The sequence below is a fragment of the Camelus ferus genome, chromosome 22 (genome assembly GCF_009834535.1).
Source record: "Camelus ferus isolate YT-003-E chromosome 22, BCGSAC_Cfer_1.0, whole genome shotgun sequence".
Lineage (NCBI taxonomy): Eukaryota > Metazoa > Chordata > Mammalia > Artiodactyla > Camelidae > Camelus > Camelus ferus.
In genome coordinates this window covers 3,070,747-3,095,518 of record NC_045717.1, presented here as the reverse complement: position 1 = coordinate 3,095,518, position 24,772 = coordinate 3,070,747, and the positions used below count along the sequence as shown (strand labels likewise).

The following is a 24,772-nucleotide window of genomic DNA, read 5'->3' as shown; positions in this document are numbered from 1 at the left end:
TGGTAGGAAGCAAGGTTTTTTGCAAGGCTAGCCTTCCAAATATTTATGCTCAAGTTTCTGAGAAATGATTAGCTACCTCTTGCCTCGTCACTTAGATGTAAAGCAGCGTGACCAGTCGTCTTCGGTTGTATCTGATGTGAGAAGAAAATAGCCATCAGATGAAATACTCTACTCCTCACTCTGGGTTAATTATTTCTCTTAAAAATGAGAAAGATAAGGCTTTAAACATTTTTGTTATGTTTGTTGTTTTGACTTTGTTGTATGTGGTTAATGCTTAAGGTTGCAGTTTCAAACCTGGTTATGTTTTAATAAAAAACACTGTATTTTTGTTTCATTTGCTTGATGTTGTGTTACAGTATACAGCTGAGTATAATTTTGGCTTATTTCTTTTGTTATTCCTCTATAGTCAGTTCTAGAAGGTAAAATAATTCCTCTTATGTTGGTATTTCATACTTCTATGTACAAATACTTTTTAACTGTTTCATAAAAATTATAACCAGGATAGTTTAGAGTCAGAATGCAGTCCCTGCTGTTTTTAACTTGAGTTTCTTCATCTCTGAAACTAACGTTGATAATATGTACCTTGTAGAACTATTGTGAATATTAGAAATAAATATTTAATATGTTATAAGGCTGATGCTCTGAGACAGCTAGTATGTGCTGTTGTGAGGATACCGGAGGCCAACTGCATCCTTTCTAATCCTTTGGGCAGTTGATGGTGGGGAGGTGTCAGTTTTTGTGTCCAGCCTTTGGCTGTGTAGCTTAACCCCCTTTTCAGAGGAGTTCACTAGGGCTTTCAGGTTGGAAAATTGATTACTATGGTTGTAGTCAGAGAATTAATGGATGTGTGTTTTTATGTAAAATAAACCAGATGATCGGTTTATTGCTTTATAAGAGAAGGCTACCCATCTAGTGACCTGATTTTTACATGCTCAGCAGAACATCTTTTTCACAAGTATTTAAGTGTTTGTGAATACAAATTGATAGTTAGAACCTTGGCTATTATCTATTACATGAAGCCAGGGAGAGAGTAAGAGTCTGAAAAATTAGGTTTATTTCACAGAGCCTCCATGTTCTCACGCTGTGAGGAAGTCAAGAAAAGAGCATGTGTAGTTTGTTACATATCAAGGGTGTATTGGTGTCTCTGGACCACATGATTAAGCCCAGGAGACTGCTTAGTTATAATCCAGATTGTACATAATGTGTATAGAAGAATCTTGACTAGCCAAGGCCCTGGTGATAACTAGAGTTTCAAATTTCAGTTCTTCTAGGGCAGGTCTGACCTGTTCATTTCTCCAGTCCTAGTTTTCCCACATTCATCTTCTTTAGCCTTTTGCTTTTTCTCTTTTATGCCACTGAGCAAGTGCTTGGCCTTTGTAAACCAGGAAGAAAATAAACCTTTATTCTAAGGTTTGGGAAGGTAAGTAGGAATGGTCTGGTTATTCCTTGATTTAGTAATGTAATGTAGTCTGATTTATGGTCTACTCTTTTGTGCTTTTAATGGCAGGGAGAATGAGGGGCTTGTAAGATCAGTCTTTCTCCAGTGATAGATCTCAGTGGTAGAAGTAGTGCTGAGAATCCCCATTCGTTAAGCTCTGAGTGAGCTGTGAGTGTTAACCACCTTCTGGTCCCGTAAAAGTTCCTTGAAGAAGTACGAGGCTTAGAAAAGCTTTTGATTTGAGAGGTGTTCACTTATCTCCCTGTTTCCCCTTCCATTTCTTAGGTAAGTGATCATCTTTTCCTCTTTCTAATTTAAGGTTCCTCAGAAAATTTTGAGTAAGTGGGAAGCCAGTGTTGGTCTTGCTGAGCAGTATGATGTTCCCAAAGGGTCGAAGAACCGAAAATGTGTCACCAGTTCGATCAAGCTGGACAGTGAGGAGGATATGCCATTTGAGGACTGTACAAACGATCCTGAATCAGAACATGACCTGTTGCTTAATGGCTGCTTGAAATCTCTGGCTTTTGACTCTGAACATTCTGCAGATGAGAAGGAAAAACCTTGTGCTAAGTCTCGAGCCAGAAAGAGCTCTGATAATCCAAAAAGGACTAGTGTGAAAAAGGGTCACATGCAATTTGAAACACATAAAGAAGAACGGAGGGGAAAGATTCCAGAGAACCTTGGCCTGAACTTTATTTCTGCAGATGTGTCTGATAAGCAAGCCTCTAATGAACTTTCCAGGATAGCAAACAGCCTCACAGGGTCCAGCACTGCCCCAGCAAGTTTCCTATTTTCTTCTTGTACAAAAAACACTGCAAAGAAAGAATTTGAGACTTCAAATTGTGACTCTTTACTGGGCTTATCTGAGGGTGCCTTGATCTCTAAACGTTCTGGGGAGAAGAAGAAACTCCAACGAGGTCTGGTATGTAGTTCAGAATTGCAGCTCTGCTACATTGGAGCAGGTGACGAAGAAAAGCGAAGTGATTCCATTAGTATCTGTACCACTTCTGATGATGGGAGCAGTGATCTGGATCCCGTAGATCATAGTTCAGAGTCTCATAACTGTGTCATTGAAATTACAGATGCTTTTGATAGAACAGAGAACATGTTACCTGTGCAGAAAAATGAAAAGGTAAAGTATTCTAGGTATACTGCTACAAACACTAAGATAAAAGGCAAGCAGAAGTCCCTTGTTACTAATTCACATACAGACCATTTAATGGATTGTACCAAGACAGCAGAGCCTGGAACTGAGACGTCTCAGGTTAATCTCCCCGATCTTAAAGTGTCAACTCTTGTCCGAAAGTCCCCATTGGATTTTAGAAATGATGGTCTTTCTCCAAAATTCAGCACACCGTCAAGCATTTCCAGTGAGAACTCACTAATGAAAGGTGGGGCTACAAATCAAGCTCTGTTACATTCAAAAAACAAGCAGCCCAAGATCCGAAGCATCAAGTGCAAACATAAAGAAAATCCAGTTGTTGTAGACCCTCCTGTTGCAAATGAGGACTGCAACTTGAAATGCTGCTCTTCTGATACCAAAGGCTCTCCTTTGGCCAGCATTTCCAAAAGTGCGAAAGTGGATGGGCTAAAACTACTGAGCAACATGCATGAGAAAACCAGGGATTCGAGTGACATAGAAACAGCAGTGGTGAAACACGTTCTGTCAGAGTTGAAGGAGCTCTCTTATAGATCCTTAGGTGAAGATGTCAGTGACTCCGGAACATCAAAGCCATCAAAACCATTACTTTTTTCTTCTGCCTCTGCTCAGAATCATATACCCATTGAACCAGACTACAAATTTAGTACATTGCTAATGATGCTGAAAGACATGCATGATAGTAAGACCAAGGAGCAACGGTTAATGACTGCTCAAAATTTGGTCTCTTATCGGAGTCCTGGTCTTGGGGACTGTTCTACCAGTAGTCCTGTAGGGGCTTCTAAGGTCTTGGTTTCAGGAGGCTCCACTCACAATTCAGAAAAAAATGGAGATGGCGCTCAGGATCCAGTCCGTCCTAGCCCTACTGCGGGTGACTCTACACTGTCTGGGGACCTATCTACGTCCCTCCCTAGCTTAATGTCCGATAAAAGAGACCTTCCTCCTTCTGGCAAAAATCGTTCAAACTGTGTCACTAGGCGCAATTGTGGGCGATCAAAGCCATCATCCAAATTACGAGATGGTTTTGCAAACCAGATGGGAAAGAACACAGTGAACCGTAAAGCCTTAAAGACAGAGCGCAAAAGAAAACTGCACCGTCTCCCAGCTGTAGCTCTTGAGGCTGCATTGCAGGGAGTCAGAGAGAGTAAGGGTTCAGAGAATGGCTCCTCCAGAGGTGAGGCAGAAGACCCTGGTAAAGAAGAACCCCTTAAATTAATGGGCCATTTAATAACTGAGGATGGTGCCCAATTTTCCAGTGTTAATTTTGACAATAAAGTAAACCAGTCTGATCCTGGTAAAATTCCTGAAAAAGGCTCCTCTTTTGAAAACAGAAAAGGCCCAGAGCTGGACTCTGAAATGAACAGTGAGAATGAAGAACCCAATAATGTAAATCAAGTGGTGCCTAAAAAGCGGTGGCAGCGTATAAACCAAAGGCGCACTAAACCTCGTAAGCGCACTAACAGATTTAGGGAGAAAGAAAACTCTGAGGGTGCCTTTGGGGTCTTGCTTCCTGCTGACCCTGTAAAGAAGGGAGATGAGTTCCCAGAGCAGAGACCTCCTCCTTCATCAAACATACTAGAGGGTGCACTGACAGATCCAAATCATGCTGGCTGCTTAAATTCAGCTGGGTTGAATGTTTGTGATAAATCCAGTGCCAGCATTGAAGAGATGGGAAAGGAGCCAGGAATTCCCAGTTTGACTCCTCAGCCTGAGCTCCCTGAACCAGGTAAGGACTCCTGACTGTGAAAGAAAGGGATTAGAGGAAATAATAATAGTGATGCCCTTCTGAAGTTGGTCTGTTTTCATGGAAGCCCTAAGTATAAGTTGGGAGGGAAGGATTCTCACTTGAAGTAAAGAAAGGGCTTTATGTAGAAGGGCCTGAATTTTGAAGACCAGGTTTCCATATATTTTCAGAAATTGTTTTTACCAAGAAGTTTTTTTTCTTTTTTCTTTTGCTTTTAGTAAGTCTCAAGAACATTTTGTTCCTGCTCACCATTTCCTACCTTTTATTTTTATTTATTGGGGGGTTAGTTAGGTTTATATATTTATTTTTCTTGATGGAGGTACCAGAGATTGAACCCAGGACCTCACGCATGCTAGTAGGCACACACTTTGCCACTGAGCTATACCCTCCCCCCCTATTTCCTACCTTTTAGAATCTATGAACTTCTGGGAACTTAATCTGGTATTGTAGATATTTGAGAGGCTCTGAGCCTAAGGTTTAAATCTAGTTGTTAGTCTACAGAAAGCAAATAGATTTTATTGAATATTAGGTTCTCTTGGACTGCAACTTAAGGAAGATCTACTTGTTAAGTAGACAAAGGGGACGTGTGCTTTTGAAAAATTGAAAGTATTCCGTAGTACTTATTTCAAGGCCTTAGATGTCTTGCATCCCTTCTGGAATGAGGTTGTTTGAGAATAGTTTTTAAAAATCTGAAGTACCAGGGTACTTAGCAGCAGAAGGAAAATGGCAGAAGTCTTAAAAGATATTAATGTTACACAATAGTGTTATTGATGATAAAACTGATGTTCCTTAAACATGGTTTTCTCAATGTTGTTTACCGTAGTTGATTCTGTTTTCTAACAGCTTTGTTGGAATATAATTCACATACTAGAGAATTCACCTTTTAAAGGTTTATACTTAAGTGGTTTTTAGTATACTCACAGACCATAAGCATGATTAATTTTGGAATATTTGCATCACCCCAGAGAGAAACTTTGTTCCCTTTATCAATCTCCCTTCATTTCTCCCCAATCTATAGATTTGCCTATCCTGTACGTGACATACAAATGGAATCATGATTTATGTGGTACTTTTGTGTTCGGTTCTTTTACTTAGCATATATCAGTACTTTATTTTTATTGTAGAAAAAACACATGAATTTTCCCTCTGAACAAGTTTAAGTATACATTACCATATTAACTATATGCACATTGTTGTACAACACCATTTATTGAAGAGACTATTTTGTCCCCATTGTATAGTCTTAGCGCCCTTGTCAAAGGTACTTTGACCAGACACGTAAGGGTTGATTTCTGGGCTCTCTGCTCTGCTTCATTGAGCTATGTTTGTCTTTATGGTAATACATTGTTTTCATTACTGTAGCTTTGTACTGTTTGAAAACAGAATGTGTGAGACCTCTACCTTTGTATCTTTCTTTTGACTGTTCGGGGTCCTTTGAGATTTCATGTGAATTTTAGAGGGTTGTTTTTTTTTTTTTTTTTTTTTTTTTTCCTCTCGCCTATTTCTGCAAAAAATGCTGCTGGGATTTTAATAGAACAGTGAATCTGAAGATCACTTTTGAGTAGTGTGGACATTTTTAAAACATTAAGTCTTTGAATCCATGAACACAGTATATCTTTCCATTTATTTGTGTCTTTAATTTCTTTCAGCAATGTTTTAAGTTTCAGTGCCCAAATCTTTCACATCCTTGGTTAAGTTTGTTCCTAAGTATTTTATTCTTTTTTTATGTTGTTGTAAGTGAGATTGTTTTCTTAATTTCCTTTTTAAATTGTTTATTAGTGTATAGAAACACAACTGATTTTTTTCAATGTTGATTTTTCTGTTTTGCAGCTTTACTGAATTCATTTATTATTCATACAGGTTTTTTTTTGTGGAATCTATAAGATTTTCTATGTAGGAGATCATGTCGTCTATGAACAGAGATCATTTTACTTTTTCCTTTCCAGTTTGGATGCCTTTTATTTCTAATTCTTGCCTAATTGCTCTGGCTTGGTCTTCTAGTATTATGTTAATTGAAAGTGGCAAGAATGTGCATCCTAGCCTTGATCCTGATCTTAGAGGAAAAGCTTTTAGTTTTTCACCATTGCTGTGGAATTCTCATGTATTACCTTTATTATGTTTAGATAATTTTCTTTTACCTTGCTTGAGTGTTTTTATCAGGAAAAAGTGTTGAATTTTGTCAAGCTGTTTTCTGCATCAGTTGAGATGATCATGTGATTTCTTCCTTCATTCTTTTATTTGTTTTTTAAAATTTTTTGAGTAAAAATAGATTTATTTAGAGAGGGCACTCCATACACAGAGTACAGGCCGTCTCAGAACTCAAGAGAAAGGCCATGAGGCATGGGGGGTGGGTGGTTAAAGTAGAAATAGATACACACTCCACAGAGTGCAGACTGTCTCAGGAGGTGAGGGAGCAAGACGTGTTGTGTTACATTGATTTTTGTTTGTTGAACCATCCTTCCATCTGAGGGATGAGTTCCACTTGGTCATAGTGTATAATCGTTTTTATGTGCTACTGTTGATTTCAGTTTGCTGCTTTGTTGAGGATATTCACATTAGTGTTCATATGGGATATTAGTCTGTATTTTTTTTTTAAGTATATTTGTCTGGCTTTGGTATCAGAGTAATGGTTACCTCATAAAATGAATTTGGAAATGTCCCCTCCTCTCCAGTTTTTTTTTTTGAAGAATTTGAGATGGTTTGGCTTTAATTGTTTTTTAAATGCTTGGTAGATTTCTACGATGAAGCCATTTGATCCTGGGCTATTCTTTCTTGGGAGGTCTATTTGTTTTTACTGTCTGTCTGCCTGTTTGTTTGTTTGTTTGTTTGTTTCATTTACTGGGGATAGAATCCAGGAACTCATGCATGCTAACCATGTGCTCTCACTGAGCTATACCTTCCCGTTTGGAAGGTTTTTAATGTCTGATTTAATCTCCCATTTGGGTTTTCTGTTTTTAATGATTGAATCTGGGTAGTTTATCCAATTCTTCTAGCATATCCAATTTGTTGGCATGTAATTGTTCATAGTAGCCTCTTAAAATTCTCTGTTGTTCCTGTGGCTTCAGTTGAAATGTCTTCACTAATTTCTGGTTTTAGTTACTTGTTTCTCTCCTACCCCTCCCCTCCTCCACCATCTTTTTGTAAAAACGTCTTGGTTTTGTTGATACATATTTTTTAAATTCTCTATTTTGTTTATTTCTAGGTCTAATATTTATTACTTCCTTTTGTTAAGTTCAAGTTTAGTTTGTTCTTTTTCTTGTTCTTTGAGTGTAAATTTAGGTTGCTGGTGTGATATCTTTCTTTTTCTTGATGTAGGCACTTCCTGCTACAAACTTCCCGCCTAGGGCTTCTTTTGCTAAATCCCATAAGTTTTGGGGTATTGTGTTATTGCTTCCATTTGTCTCAGAGTATGTTCTAATTTGGGGGTGGGAGGGGTTTCTTCTCTGACCCCATTGGTTGTTCAGGCGTGTTAATTTCCACACTTTTGTGAGTGTTTTGTTTTCCAGCTGCTATTCATTTCTAATTTTATTCCATTGTGATTGGAAAAGACACTTGGTATGATTTCAGTCTTTTAAAATTTAAGACTTATTTTGTGTTCTATTATGTGATCTGTCCTGGAAAATGTTGCCTGTGTACTTAAGAATGTAAGGTTGAGTGTTCTGTATTTGTCTGTTAGGTCAAGTTGGTTTGTAATGATGCTCAAGTTCTCTGTTTTCATATTGATCTTCTGTCTGGTTGTTCTCTTCAGTATTGAAAGCTAAATATTAAACTCTACTATTGTTTTACTGTCTATTTTTGCTGTCCGTTCTGTAAGTGTTTGCTTCATATATTTGAGGGCTCTGATGTTTTGTACATATTTATTTTTGATTGTTTATGATTGTTACCTTCTAAGATATGTTTATAATTGTTTATTTTCCTGCTGAATTGATTCTTTTATCATTATACAATGTCCTTATTTGTCTCTAGTGATAGTTTTGGCTCATCTGTTTTGTCTAATAAGCCACCTCTGCTCTCATATGCATATAATATCTTTTTAATCCTTTCAATTTCATCTGTGTGTGTCTTTACATCTAAGGTGATGTATCTTATAGACAGAATATAGTTGCATCTTGTTTTTTCAGTCCATTTAGCCACCCATGTCTTTTGATGGAGTTTAACCCATTTACATTTAAAGTAATTATTGACAGGGAAGCACTTATTATTGTCATTTTGTTAATTATTTTCTGTGTTGCAGCTAATTTGTCCCTCTCTCTCTCTTGCAGCCTTCCTTTGTATTTCTCGCTCTTTTTTTTTTTTTTTTTTTTTGGTATTGATATACTTTGATTCCTTTCTCATTTTATCTTTTGTAGGCATTTTCTTTGTGGTTGTCATAGGGCTTACATGAAACATAGCAATCTATTTTAAGCTGATAACAATGTAACTTCAATTGTATATAAAACTCCACATTTTTACATTTCCCCATTCCCAATTTGTTGTTGGTGACACAAATTACATCTTTATATATTGTGTATTGAGTAACATAGTTTTGTAGTTACAGTTATTTCTTATGGTTTTGTCTTTTAAATTCAATACCAGACTTAAAAGTGCTTTTTGCACCACCATGATAGTATTTACAGCATTATGTTGGTCAGTATCAGCTATTTTTATATGCCTTGGGGTTGCTGTCTAATATCCTTTTGTTTTAGAAAGTATTTCAACTTCATTTTTGAAGGGCAGTTTCACCAGATATAGTATTGTTGGTTGGAAATTTTAATTTTAGTACTTTGAATATATCATACCACATCCGGCCTATAAGGTTTTCATTGAATAATCTGATGTGAATTCCCTTGTTCTTGACTAGTTGCTTTTCTCACTGCTTTCAAGATTCTCTGTCTTTTGACAGTTTATGTGTCAGTGTGGGCCTCTGAGTTCATCCTGGTTGGAGATCTTGAGCTTCTGATTTTGGGTGTCCCATTTCCTCTTTCAGATTTGGGAAGTTTTGGGTCATCATTTATTCTTAGTCATACTCTTTGCTTCATTCTTTTTTCTTTTTGTTCCTCTGACTTGATAATTTCAAATGACTTACTTGTGTTTGAGTTTGCTGATTCTGTCCTGTGCTTAAATCCGTTGTTGAACCTTTTTAGTTAATTTTTTCAATTCATTTATTGTATTCTTTAGTTCCAGAATTTCTGTTTGGTTCCTTTTTATAGTTTCTCTCTTGTTGATATTCTCAATTGTTTGGGTTGCTTTTTACATGATTTGTTTTAGTTATCTGTGTTCTCTTGTAGATTTACGGAGCTTCTTTAAGACAATTATTTTGAATTCTTTGATGATTCATAAATCTGTTACTTTGCGGTTACATTTTGGAAATTTATTTTGAAGTGTTGGGCCATGTTTCCTTATTTCTTCACTACTTGTGATTTTTGTTTCCCCCTGAGTTTTATGCATTTGAATAAACAACCACTTTTCTCAGTCTTTATAGACTGGCTTTATACAGAGCAAGACTTACCAGTCAGCTTTGCTAGAGATTCTGGGGACCTCTGCAGGTTAGCTGTTGCTCCTGCATCGAGCTTTCTTGTTTTAATTCTCTGTGGCCTCTAGCTATCTGAAGCACACTGGCTCTCCATCAGCTCCCAGAAGCAGACAAGACAGATAACTAGTCCCTTGGGCAGTTTTCTAAAAATTGATTTGCCAGATGCTCCCTCATCTCTCTCCCTTTGTAGAGAGGAGCCAGGAGTTGAGTGCCTTTTCCCAATCTTAGCAAACCACACTGGCCTGTCTGTGTTGCAGGCCCTCTGGCTCCACAGCATGCTGCCCACTCTCTCCGATGTTTTCAGTGCCCAGGAGTCCACACTGTGGGCTCTGTTAGTGCTCCCAGTCAGGTTAGACAAAAACCTGCCCCTTGGGCAGCCCTATGAAAAGGTGGAATGTTGGGCATAACCCCCGACCCCCAGCCATGAGGAGGAGCTCAGCTGTGCTTGCTTTGGGAGTGGTAACATCAGATAAGGTGAATTGGCTCTTTTAATCCATTTCAGGGCTATTGTTCTTGGCTTTACACTTGCCCTGGGGTACTGTAATTTCTTAACTGGTTTCTAGTGTACTCAGAAAGATATATTGATGCATGTATTATTAGTTTGGTATCTCTGAGAGAAATAATGTGGGGACTTTCTGTGCTGTCTTCTTGCTGTTGTCTACTCTTGCTTTGTCTCTTAATGCCAAATAATATTCCAGTGTATGAATAAGCCATATTTTATTTATTCTTTCATCAATTGATTGACATTTGGATTGTTCCTGTTCCTGACCTTTATGAATAATGCTGTTATGAACATTCACGTGCAGTGTTCTGTATGGTTATGTTTTTATTCCCATTGGGTATATACCTGGGAGTAGAATTCCTGGGTCATTTGGTAATTACATGTATTAAGTTTTGAGGAACTTCCAGAGTATTTTGCAAAGGTGTCTATTTATTTTTTGGGTGGAGGTAATTAGGTTTATTTATTTATTTTAATGGAGGTACTGGGGATTGAACATGCATGCCAAGTACACACTCTACCGGTGAGCTATACCCTCCCCCCTTCCTTTGCTTATTTTTAATTGAGCTATCTGTCTTTTTACTTTAAGAATTCTTTACACATCCATTATTCATTTGCACATACTTTCTCCCATTTTGTGGGTTTACCTTTTACATTATTGATCATATATTTCTAAGCACAAACATTCTTAATTTTGATAAAGTCTGGTTTGTCTACTTTTTTCTTTGGTTGCTTATTCTTTTGGTGTCATCTCTAAGTAACCATTGCCTAATCTAGTTGTCTCAGCACCAATTGTGGGAAAGGGTATTCTTTCCCCCACTGAAAGGTCTTGGCACCCTATTTGAAAATCATTTGACCATAAATGTGATGATTCTTTTCTGGGCCTTCAATTCTTTTTTTATTGATATGAAAGTCTATCTTTATGCCAGTACCACAAAGTCTTAATTACTCAGTCTTTGTAGTAATTAATTATTGTAGCTTTGAAAAGTGCAAGTCCTCCAACTTTATCCTTTTTCAAGATCATTTTGGCTCCTGGATTTTTTGGATCTCTGTATTAATTTTAGGAGCATTTTGTCAGTTTCTGCAAAAAAGCCAGCTGAGGTTTTGAAAGGGGTTGTGCTGAATCTGTAGGTTAGTTGGGGCAGTGTTGTCATTGTAACAATGTTAAATTTTCCAAACTAAGAACAAGGGACGCCTTTCCATTAATTTAGGTTGTCTTTCATCTCTTTCAATGATGTTTTGTAGTTTTCAGTATACTAGGCTTTTGCTTCTTTTGTTCATCTTATTTGTAAGTATTTTATCCTTTAAGTATTTTAGCCTTTTTTGATGCTATTGTAAGTAAAATTGTTTTCTTAATTTCCTTAGATTTCTCACTGCTAGTATATAGAAATACAGTTGATTTTTGTATATTGATTTTGTATGTTACAACTTTCCCGAACTCATTTTTTAGCTCTAGTCATTTTATTGTGATTTCCTTAGGATTTTTTTATGTATATGATCATGTCATCAGCCAAAAGAGATAGTTTTGCTTCATCCTTTCTAATCTGGGTGTCTTTTATTTCTTTTTCTTGCCTAATTGCCCTAGCTAGAGCCTCCAGTGCATTGTTGAGAATCAGTAGAGTGAACAGACATCCTTGTCTTGTTCTGATCTTAGGGGTAAAGCACCCGGTTTTTCACCATTTAACTATGATGTTAACTGGGATTTTGATAGATGGTCTTTCAGGTTGAGAAAGCTCCCTCTTGTATGTATTTAGTCTGTCAGGTATTTTTTTCTGTGCTTATTGAGATAATCATTCCTATTTGGCTCCTTTATTCTGCTAACATGATGTATTAATTACAATTGATTGATTTTCTTTTCATGGGGGCTTGAATTTTCCTGGCCCACCAGGCTGCAAATCCACAGGAGGACCAGTCACGATTTCTCAAGGACTTTTTTCCCTCCTGCTCCCCTTCTACTTTGTGCCAAGACACCTTTTCTGTCATCTCCTGGAGGTTGGGACATGCTTTACTTCTGTTTTACTCTAACTCTGAGGCCCTAGTTTAGTCTTTAAACTTCTGCCTCCTGTTTTAATAGGATCACCAAAAAGCCCTCAGGACAAAAATCAGTTTGAGTGCTCTAATCTCCCAGGGTTATTACTTGCTGTTAGGTTTTGGTCTGTAGTTCTTTATAGTTTTGTCAGTGCTTTGCTTCTTTTAAGATAGTTTGTTTTTTTTTTAAGATAGTTTTAAAAACACTTTATACAGCATTTTAATTTGTTTTCAACAGGAGATTTGGACTGAGGAACTTGCCATTATTATGAAGACTTGTTTGGGTTTTAGCCTCCTCCCACCCTGCCCCCCTTTAAATCCTTTTGTCTCTGAGGTCCCAGAACTAGTGGAGCAGGGGTATGACAGGGGCTGATAATCTGTATGGGAGGAGGGATGTTGTTGTTAGTACTCTAGTTTTCTGGGAAAATTCACCATTTTGAAGAAGAAAAGAAAACTTGATAATTCAGTCTTAAAGAGACTTTTTTTTAAAATTAAATAACTTTATTCAGGGTATAATTTACATACCATAAAATCCACACACTTTTCAGCATATAAGCAGATGATTTTTAGTAAATTTCCTGAGTTGTACAACAATTTCCATAAATCCGTTTTAGAATATTTCCACCATCCCCATAAGATCCCTCTATCCCATTTGCAGTTTTCTCTGTTTGTACTCATTGTGATAGGCAACCACTAATCTAGTCTCTATAGTTTGCCTTTTCTGGAAATTTCATATTAATGGAAACATACAATATGTGATCTTTTGTGTCCTGCTCTTTTAGCATAATGTTTGTGTGGTTTGTCCATATTGTGACACGTATCAGTATTTTGTTTGTTTTGGCTGTGTGTCCAGCCACATGTGTAGTAGGTACCCATGTCCCAGGTGCCGCATGCACTCCTTACTCCCTGGGTGCTTCTCACTTTGAGCATCCTACCTTGTGCCTTGTCCCTTGGATACCCCATGTCCTGTGCGTCCTGTGCGTCCTGTGCCTGGGCACCTCAACTTTCTGTGAATCCTATGCCAGAAAACCCCACATCCAGGTGCCCGTGCCTGGAACACCCAACTTTTCCACTCCCTGTGTCTTAGAGACCCTTATATTCTGTGCACCTAACAACTTGGGCACCCTGGCCTCAGACATGAGTGGCTTTGCTCACTTGTGCCCTCTGCCTCTCCCACTCCATCCCTGCCCTTGCCGTCCTTGTGTGGGGGCCCTGTGCCTTGTCGTGTCCCCACCTTGCACTGACTGCCCCCTGGGTGCTGCCCTCCTCCACCCTCAGGGGGCTCCAGTGCTCTGAATCCTTTGCCTCAGGCCTAGTGCCTTTAGTCCGGAGTATCCTGCTCCAGGCTCGTTAGTTCCTGTGTGCTGAGCCAGACCCTGTAACTTGTGTGAGGTGAGACAAGAGCTGATGGTGGGCAATTAAAAAATACATATACATATATTGTTCTTTTTTATTGTTGAATAGTATTCCAATGTATGGACATACCACCTTTTACTTATCCACTCATCAGTTAGTGAACATTTGAGGTTGTTCCAATTTTGGGGGTATTTTATTATCTGAGCTGAGATGTGTACATGCTGTAGCCTGGGGCTATTGCTAGACTTGTCCTGTATGAACAGTTTATCTCCATTCTGCACAGGAGGTCCTGGTTCTGTGCTAGGCATTGATGTCTTTTGCCAAGTGTTACATTTGGTGTATACTACCACTTAGTATCTTTTGGCTCCTATTCAGTTTCATGTTTGCTGTGTATGATGTACTGAGGTTTGCACCATCTACACTGTAATTTTGTAGCTTTTACTGTTTTCTTTCAGTATTCAAAAGGTCATATTCTTCTTTTGTTCCTGGAATTCTTTACCTTAACTTGGCAACCATTTTATTTGGTCTCTGTAATTTTGCCTTTTCTAGAATGTTACATAGTTGGAATCATACAGTATATAGACTTCTCAGATTGGCTTTTTTTTCATTCGATAATATGCATTTATGGTTCCTTGATGTCTTTTCATGGCTTTGATAGCTCATTTCTTTTTATTGCTGAGTAATATTCCATTGTCTGGATGTACCACAGTTTATTTATCCATTCACCTACATCTTGGTTGCTTTCAAGTTTTGACAGTTATAAATAAAGCTGCTATAAAAATTCATGTGCCATAAAAATTCATGTGCTGCCATAAAAATTTTGTGTGGACGTAAGTTTTCACTTCCTTTTACATTAACTTTAAATAAATTAAGTGATGTATTACTATTTACTAATATGAAATTACAGCAGTTAGAATTAGTAAAAACGAATTATTTTCCACAACTTATCTTAATGAAGGTTTTGTGGCTTGTTTCCATGTGTGCTAAGGAGTAAGAGTCTTTGCCAAGCTTGTTTTGGCTGTGACCTTTTTGTTTTGGTCTCAACTTTTGTGATCCTTTTGTTGAGAGAACACCAGTATTACCACATTCAGTAATTCAAAGAAAAACAGTATGATGCTTTCAACCATAAAACATTACAAGAGCTTCTCCCACCCGAAAGCAAGTACCCAAAATTCTATATTTTTATCTTCTTTTCTGTCTTTGGCATTCATGGCAAATTTTTTTTTTTTTACATCATTGAGATAATGGTATACATGTAATTAATTACATAATTTTGATGTTTCTAACATGAAATGCACTGTGGCCATAATGTGATGTGTAAAATGTTTTTGAAACTCGTGTTAGTGCTGATCAGTAAATATTTTATCTGAATATTCATCCAGTATTCTGCATAATCCAGAGAGATGCTGTTTAAAATGTTAATTCATGGTGTATTTTGTGAATTTACCTGATTTAGAATCTGTATTTTAACGTTAGCTCTGTCACACTAGTTTCAATTTAATCTTTTCCTTACGATCGGATGGGTTGTGGGTGTGGATAGAGCAACAAAAAGTCTCCTTCCTCCCAACTTTTGCATAGGATAAACCATAGCAAATCTTTGTAGCTTCTAAGAGCTTAAGCCAGAACGTTTTTGAGAGTTTTCTATCTCTTTACCTTTGGGAGTGCAGGGATGGCTGCATGAAAACGTTGGGTTTTCCTCTAACCTTTTGGTTAATACTGAACATGTTTCTCGTCTTTTAGCTGTGCGGACAGAGAAGAAACGCCTTAGGAAGCCAAGCAAGTGGCTTCTGGAATATACAGAAGAATATGATCAAATATTTGCCCCTAAGAAAAAACAAAAGAAAGTACAGGAACAGGTGCACAAGGTATGTTCCAGCATTTCAACAACCTTTCGTCAGTCCCTTGAGGATACCGTAATTTTGCCTTCAGTGTCATATTTTATCTTTGTGGGATAATAATTTCCTTCGCTGGGATCTTGTTTTTCAGTTTTTTGCCTCCAGCTTCTGGCATAGTACTTAGCCAGTTATACAGGAAATGTATAAATGAATCTATGTACTCTGTGTGTGTATGTAATATACTTTCCCCCATTGCTTTCAAAATGTGTTTTAAGGATTTGGGAATATTGCTATGGTAAAATGTTTAATAAAGAATACAGGATATAAAAAATAATAGTATGATCCAGTGTTATAATACCTTATTTGCTTTATTTTTATTTATTTATTAAAATTTTTATTTATTTTTGGGGGTGGTAATTAGGTTTATTTATTGACATATATTTTAATGGAGGTCTTGGGGATTAAACCCAGGACCGCGTGCATGCTAAGCATGCGCTCTATCACTCTGTACCCACCCCATCATTTGCTTTATTTAAACTCAAAATATTTTAAAGTTAATTAGAGATAGGAGGGAGCCAGGATGGTGGAGTAGAGAGACTCCCACAAATACACCAAGAATTACATCTACAAACCCGTTGAACCACACAGAACAGCTTCTGAACTCTGGCAGAGTGCCTCTCATTTTGAAATACTGGAGGATTCTCACACAATCCAGTAAACAACGAGTTTATACTATATAACACAGGCAACTATATTCAGTACCTTGCAGTAACCTATGGTGAAAAAGAATATGAAAACAAATTATGTATGTTCCTATATGAGTGAAGTATTGTGCTGTACACCAGAGATTGACACAACATTGTAAGCTGACTATACTTAAAAAAATTTTTTTTAATTAAAAAAGCAAATTAGAGACATTTTGACTTGATATCCCTAAATAACACGTACCTCTAAAAAACGTTTTTCTTCATAACCAATTTTAACATGGTCACATCTAATAAGATCATTTTATCTAATAACAAATCCATGTTCCTATTTCCCCAGTTATTTCCTAACCTTAACATTTAGTCTATCCAAATCAAGGTCCAGTCTAGGACTACACATTTTATGTAGTTGTTAAATTTCTTAAATCACTTTAAATGGAGGAAAGCCCCCCCCCTTTGTATGGCCCTATCTAAGTACTGAGAGTGACACATTTAGAGTATCTGCCCTCTAGATTTTTGTGATTGTTTTGTTATAGGTGTCACTAAGCTTGTTTATTTGCCCTCAGTGTTCCCTGTTAAGTGGTAGTTACAACTAACAATTTGATTGATTCAAGTTGAAACATTCTGGCTGGATTACATCGTAGGTGTCGTATACTGCGTGGCACTGGGAGGTATTAACATCCAGCAGTTGGTGGTGGATTCCTCTCTTTTGAGTTACGTTTTACCTCTTTTGATCAAGCAGCATGTGCGTACTTTGATTCTAGAAGTATGTTCTATACCCAGTCAGCCATTTCCCTGATGCTTTTGAAAAATAGCAATTGAAGATTCTTGTCTGTATCAATAATTTCATTCAGGGTTACAAAATGAAGTCTTCCAGATTTTATTATTTCTTCTACTTCTCATTTTATTGTCCTGAAGTACATGAAAGGCGGAATAAGAGTTTATTTCTTTCTCATTAATTTACCAACTTAACATTAGGAGCTTTATTATTAGCTGCTTTTATCGATGACATGTTAGGGAATCTTTTTTTTTTTTTTTTTTTTTTTTTAGGATTATCACTATAGCTTTAATGAATTTTTATAGCTGCTTTTATGTCTGGTTTATAGCAGTTAGCATAATGTTGTCTTCAAGTTTCATCCATTTGTAGAATGTCAGAATTTCGTTCCTTTTCAAGTGCTTTGTTGTTTTTGACGCTCAAATTACACCAACTTTGGCCCATGGATTCTACTTTTATTTTTTGCTCTTAGGTAAGTTCCCGCTGTGAAGAGGAAAGCCTTTTAGCCCGATGTCGATCTAGTGCTCAGAACAAGCAGGTGGAAGAGAATTCTTTGATTTCAACCAAAGAAGAGCCTCCAGTTCTTGAAAGGGAGGCTCCATTTTTGGAAGGGCCCTTGGCTCAGTCAGAACTTGGAGGTGGACATGCTGAGTTGCCACAGCTGACCTTGTCTGTGCCTGTGGTTCCAGAAGTCTCTCCCCGGCCTGCCCTTGAGTCTGAGGAATTGCTAGTTAAAACACCAGGTAAGATGGGGATGGGTCTCAATATGTAAGTAGATATAATTAGAGGAAGCGGAAGACTTCAGTATGTTTTGATTGAAAGTCGACAGTGTATCTCTGTACCACAAAAAACCCCCCTTTCATCCTGGGAAATCCCTAAAGTACTGGCTAATTGGACGTAGTTCATGACCTTGAACTGGTGGTACACTGTCAAGAAGACATAATATATAAAAGTATTCTCCTTACTCCATTGTTGCTCTTCCTGATTGTTGGTCAACCCCGGATTACAGGGTTTTTGGGAGGGACGCTGCTTACTAATGGAGTAAACACATAAAATTTCACTTCAGATATTGACTTCATCAATTTTTGTGCAACTTGGGAAGTTGTTTTAAGCTCTGAACTTGTTTCCTCTGTGTAAAATGGAAACTGTAAGGTAATAATGTACAATGAAATTTACCTGACACATAGTAAGCAGCTAAGTGTAAATATTCCCTTGAAGTTAATAACCAGTTTCTTTTCACTTTGTAATTCTTTAAATACCTGTTACCTGGTGAGAATTAGGTTTAAACATACTGTCTCTAATTTCACCATCTGATAATTGAGTGTTGTAGTCAGCCAGGGACAATTTTGGATGTAACTTTTTTATATGCCCAATGGTAGTTTGTGAGGCTATTCCTTATAAAGCTATCCCAATTGTGTTTAATCAAATAAGGCAGAATCAAAGAGAATAATAAAGATAATTACCGTCTCATTACTCCCCATGTGCCAAACTCTATGATTAGGCTCTTTTATATCATTCTTAAGAGCAGTCTTACAAAGTAAGTAAGTGTCTTTTACTTATTTAGAAGCAGAACAAAAATTCTAATCCTGGTCCATTTATGCCCAGAATTTAGACTCTAACCTCACTTCTCCTTCTTTCATTCTTACCACCAATTAGTTGCTTTAAAGGCAGTTCTACCCTTTTGAGTTCTCCCTTAGTTCTTTTGTGATTAAAAAAAACACATATGTATTTTTTATAAGTCTTCACATACACACTTCCATTAACTAATATTTTAGAATAGATAAATTCCTACCCTGTCCCTTCCCACAAAATGATAAGAAGAACATTAAAACGTGACCAATTTTTGCATGATGTATAGAATTTTTTTAAATTAGCTTGTGCCCAGTTTCTGAATCACCTAATGAAAAGATATGTGCATTTCAGGAAATTATGAAAGTAAGCGTCAGAGAAAGCCAACTAAGAAACTTCTTGAATCCAATGATTTAGACCCTGGATTTATGCCCAAGAAAGGGGATCTTGGTCTTACTAAAAAGGTATGTTATTTCAGTCAATTCTAAAATAGGGTTGAACCCAGGAAATAGGGGGTCTTAAAAACAAACCTTATTGTAATGCTTAACATCAATGCACATATACTTAGAAATTACAGAATGTCAGAGCATATTTGGTTGGTCTGATCCTATATTAAGAGGCCATTTTGCATTTTTGTGGGCATGTGTATATTTGGTTTTAGGCTTTCTTTTCAAAGGCAAATGAAAAAAGCTTTTAAGATTGAGTAAAGTTGGGGGGATGGTATAGCTCAGTGGTAGAGTGCATGCGTAACATGCACGAGGTCCTGGGTTCAATCCCCAGTACCTCCATCAAAAAATAAAAAATAAGCCTAATTACCTCCCCCTGAACAAAATTTTTTTAAAAAAGTAAATAAAAAGATTGAGTAAAGTTGTGTTCATTTTTTTCCTCTGGGTTCAAAACTTTTCTTACCTGATTTCTGCTTCACATCTGTCTCTGCAAACCACTAATCTGTTCTTACCCCATTGCTCTCTTTGCATAACACCTCAGAAAAGAGCCAGCTTAAGGCAGAAACATTTGATCTTAAGTTCTGCAAACTTGGTTTTCATTAGCCAAGAAGGCATCATTAAATAGTAGTTGGAAATAGAAAATTATTTTCTAATTCTGTAATAGACAATAGCTGGGTGTTGATTCCTTAGGACACGTTCTTCTCCCTTTACATCCGAGGAGTAACTCAGGGTATATGTTAGAAATTCAGTTGTAGGATGTGCACAGATGTCCTATTTAAAAAACTTTTTTTATTTAAAGAAAAAAATGTGGGATATAATCAAATCAGAAACACATTGAGTTTTTTGCATTCTTTTCTTTAGCTATAAAAAACTTCTATCCTTTAATCCTATATTAAAGCCCATAGTTTTTGTTTTTGTTAGATATTCACCCATCTGGATTTGTGCGTAAATGTAAAATTTAACTTGTATATTTATACCTTATTAAAAATCACATTATGTACTTTTAACTCTTTTATTCTTCTAAGAGCTGCTTTGTGACATGGGCTTTTCAGTTATTCTTAGGCTCATCTCTTGCCCTCTGAAATCTCTCTACAGTTTGTACAGTCTTCAGTGACAGTGTGTCTCCAGCTTACTCTCCTCTCATTTTAGCTTACACTCCAGTAGGGCCGTGATAATCTCCGTCTGCTGTGCTTTCTCTTCTGGCTTTGTTTTATTCAAATCTTAGCCACTCTGCAAGATTGTTGGAAGAGGTAGATGGGAAGGACCAGGGAAACTGGGATTCAGTTGAATGTTCTGAGCGTGGAAGTGACATTTGCAATCAGATGATAAATTTAGTAGCATTGTAAGGTGAGTCATAGGAGGCTGTTGCCTTACTGCTGGAGGTGAGGTGATGATACAGGTCAGTGAAAGTAAGAACTCAGGACAGTTAAGTGAATGATATCCCCTCTCCCCCAGTTTTATGGAGCTATAATTGGTGACTGATTTGAAGGAGTAAGATGATTCTTCAATGGTTTTGAGACTGACTGACTTGCAAAAATAGTGTTAATTTGTATCACCTTGCTCTGTCAAATGTAGTTTTCTAATCTGAAATTTAATTTGTCATGTTTCTAGGTTATTTTTTTTCCCTAAGAGGATAAAAAGCATGATTTAGTTTATATACTTAATTTTAATTTATATAGACAAATGTATCTCAGAATTCCTTTCTTTTTTAAAGTTGAGATTTAATTCACACAAATAAAAAAGCACAGATCTTAACTGTTCTGTTTGATGGCTCTAGACAATTATATATACCATGTAAGTACCCAAACTAAGTATGCATTATATCCATCACCCCTGAAAGTTCTCTTTTGCCCCTCTTCATTCAGTTTCCCATTCTCATCACTTCCAGAGGCAACGCTTTCTAACTTCTGTTACCATAGATTACTTTTGCTTCTTCTTGGATGTTGTATATATTTGTTTTTGTTAACTGGCTTCTTTTATTGAACCCATGTATTTGCAATACATATCCACAAGGGTGCTATTTCAGTAGTTCATTTCCCTTTATTGCTGAGTAGTGTTCCAAGTACAGTTTGCTTATCCTTTCTCTTGTTGATACACGCTTGAGTGTTTTCATTTTGGGGCTGTTAGTCATAAGGCTGGTATGAGTAGTCTCTCTGAGGGTTTTTGTGTGTGTGTGTGTGTACTTATATTTTCAGTTCTCTTGATGTAAATACTTAAGGCTGAGATTGCTGGCTCATGAATATTTGTATTTTAAAGAAACTGCAACACTTCTCCGAAGTGCTTGTACAACTTCACACTCCCATCAGCAGTGTATCAGAGTTTCAGTTGCTCCACATCTTTAATAGCATTTGGTTTTCAGTCATTTTAAATTTTGCCATTCTGGTGGCTATGAAATTATCCCTAATTATGTTTTTCATTTGTATTTCCCTAATGGTTGATGAATTTGAACTCCTTAGTATGTGCTTACTGGTCATTCCTGTATCTTGTAAAACAACTGTTCAAGCACACATACATATATATATTTAAAATTAAAAACGTTTTTTTGGCGGGCTAGGTAATTAGGTTTATTTATTTAATTATTTAAATGGAGATGCTGGGAATTGAACCCAGGACCCTGTGTATGCTAAGCACACACTCTACCACTGAATTATACTCTCCCAACTAAGCACACGCATTTTTGATTGGGCTATTCATCTTTTTTATGGTTGCCTTTTGTTTTTTGTGGGGGAAGGTAATTAGGTTTATTTTGTTTATTTGTTTAATGGAGGTACTGGGGGTTGAACCCAGGACCTCTCTATCACTGAGCTATACCCTCCCCGTTATGGTTGCTTTTTAAGACTGCTTTTTATATTTGGGATATGAGTCCTTTGTCATGTATATGTACAATAAATATTTTTTCCCAGTCTGATGCATGCCTACTCATTTTCTTAGTTGTGTCTTTAATGAGAAGGAAATTTTTAAAGTTATTTTTCTTTTATGATTTATATTTTGTGCTTATTTGAAGAAATCTTTGCCTACTGATGGACACAAAGATGTGCTTCCTCTGTTTGCTTTTAGGAGTTTTATGGTTTTGATTTTATGTACAGGTCTTCATGTTTTGAGATGGAATTTTGAAGTGAATGCCCAATTGCTTTAGTACCGTTTGTTAAGTATCTAATAACTATCGAACTCTTTTATATTATTGGCCTCTTCAAGCATTATTAACTGTCACTTTTGAATTTTAGCTTTTTTCATAAAGAGATAGGCATCAAATTTGGCACTTGAACAAGAGAAAATCAGGATTATCAGTGATGACTAGAACCAGACTCTGGAGAAGAGTGACCTCTTTTCTATTTTAGAAGTCAGTTCTGCTGTCTGACATAGTCACCCTCACACAGTTAAGGTCCTGGGTACTCTGAGGTATATTTTGTCATAACGTTGAAACCATGATTCAGTTCCACCTTGGGACTACACCATGGGTTACCAGACAAGCTACCCTACCTGCTGATGGGTCAGTCAGTGGGTTAGAGAAAGAGGAATTTTCTGTTGAGGTAGTGGTACCTTAAGAGTGCGCTGGCTTGATGTATATCCACACCAGATTATGCAAAAGTAAGTTACCAGCATCTTTGTCATGTCCTCCAAGGCACTTACATTGTTTGTGGTCTTTTATTCTAAGCAGAGCAGATGGATTTTTATTCCTGTAGTGTGATTTTTGCTTGGGTGTATGTGCTGTTATTTCTGTTTTAACTTACAAAATTGATGACATCAGAAGTGAGCATGTTTTTTGTATTGTTCTCTGACTAGTTTTGGGAACATTCGAATTGTTTTTGTGCCACAGCTTTTGGATGAGTGTTACAGAATGAACTATAAATTGGTTATCTAAATAATATAGATGGTGTTTTTCTTTAAGTTATGCAAATCTGTTTTGTGGGTTCGTCCACCAGTCTTTTGATCTGTTTAACTAGATACCTAACACTTGCTCCTTCATTTTCTTTGACTTTGTCAGACTCTGATCTACATTGAGCATGAGTTAAGTTGTGTTCTTCTGATTTATTAATGTATATAATGAGCATTCAGAAGTTCACAGTTGCATTTTATCTTGTTTTGACCTCAGACTTCGGGAACTTTATAGCAAGAATAGCATTCATTATACACTGAATTTTGTTTTACAGTCATGGTGAAGAATATTATTCTTGTGGAAGATATTTTCTTGAAATAGAACTAATTCATACAAACGTTAGTACCAGGGAAATAAAATGTGTAATGAATTACTCTTGATGTTTAAATGTTTTTAGTTTCAGTGTTGCTTTAATTTATATTGATCTATAGCCACTTAGGAAGGCATTCATGATTCAGAGCTTTTTAACATTTAGCATTAATCAAATAAGTAAGTCTGTAAAATCCAGTGACTATAAATATAAGGAAGGTAGATTTTCAGTACAGGGTGTTGTGGAATAGAACTGAGCTGGTGGGTCTCTGAATACATACCTTTTCTCTTCCCCAGTACAGCATTTTGTGTCTGCTTTATATATTGGGAGTCTCTGGATAAGCCCCCTCTTTAACACCCCCCATCCCTAAAGGAGTGTGTGGTGTTTACCTGTACTGTTACCATACTGTTCCTTTAATTGTCAAAACCAGCCAGGATTCTGTATGTATGGCAATAGATAGTTTAACTTTTGGTACATAATTTAAAGGGTTTGTTTTCTATTCCTCTGTAAACTATGATGCATTTTACTTACTTGTAGTGTTATGAAGGTGGTCACTTGGAGAATAACATTACTGAATCATGTGCTGCATCTCGTTCTAAAGAGTTTGGTGGAGGTGAGTATTTTTGAGATTTAAAAAATGTATTGCAAATGTTAAGTGTGAAGTATCTTGTCAGTTAATGAGAAAAGTTGCTAAGCAAGATCAGTGAGCTTGCACGTTCTAAGACTTGTTTGCGCAATATATGCTTTCTGAAGCTACACATGACACTAGAAGATTGTATTGTCATTTCCAGCTTTATGCTAAAATTAGTTAAATGGAATTAGAATCACGTTAGCGTTAAGGAAATGTTAGGAACAGTAGAGAAAAGTCAGCTGCTTAATGTTCTTACTAGATAATTTTCCAAACTGTGTTGTTACTTTCTTGGCTTTGATTCAATGTTTATTTCTACAGGACAGAAAATACAGAATCTGGGTTCAGGGGGAAGTTACAAATCATCTGAACCAGTCTTTTGTAGTCTTAGTTTCTTTTATCACATTTGTGACCTTTGGTCAGTGAGCGTATGCTTGGAAAGGAGAGCTTACATTTGAGCCTAGTCCAATGTGGTTGCTTCTTAAGGCCTTGGGAATCTTCTAGATTAAATTGGAATCTCTCCCCTGGAAATTCTGTTTCTTCTTGGTTCTGCCCAGAGGAGGAATGGGCAGCCTTTCATTGAGTAACAGACATAATAATCATAATACTCTGCTCTACCAGACTCTTTGCTTAAGGACTGTTGCTTCTAATCTATCTAAGCATTACAGAGTTAAGATGTTATTCATATTATCCCTATTTTGTAGAAGAAACATGAAGGTGAAAGAGGTTAGCAGGGTTAGGGAACTAAATCCAGACCTGGCTAAATTCATTGCCATACTGCCGTCTCTTAATCCACTCCACATTTTTCTCCAGTTGTTTTCACGACCGTAATTTTGTCTACCATTGCCATTTATTGATTGGTGTCATTCCTGAAACATTAGCCTAGAGCTGA

At 36.9% G+C, this 24,772-nt stretch overlaps 1 protein-coding gene across 9 annotated transcripts in view; it reads left to right on the top strand.

The window, feature by feature from the left end:
• NSD1 (nuclear receptor binding SET domain protein 1) overlaps window positions 1-24,772 on the top strand; it is a 121,867-nt gene that overhangs the window by 57,419 nt on the left and 39,676 nt on the right. For all 9 annotated transcript variants that reach the window (XM_032464998.1, XM_032465002.1, XM_032464999.1 and 6 more), the window contains 5 exons: window positions 1,758-4,323; window positions 15,477-15,601; window positions 17,523-17,793; window positions 18,974-19,083; window positions 23,790-23,865. In XM_032464998.1, the coding sequence (XP_032320889.1) occupies window positions 1,758-4,323; window positions 15,477-15,601; window positions 17,523-17,793; window positions 18,974-19,083; window positions 23,790-23,865 (3,148 nt within the window). The remainder of the gene's footprint in view (window positions 1-1,757; window positions 4,324-15,476; window positions 15,602-17,522; window positions 17,794-18,973; window positions 19,084-23,789; window positions 23,866-24,772) is intronic.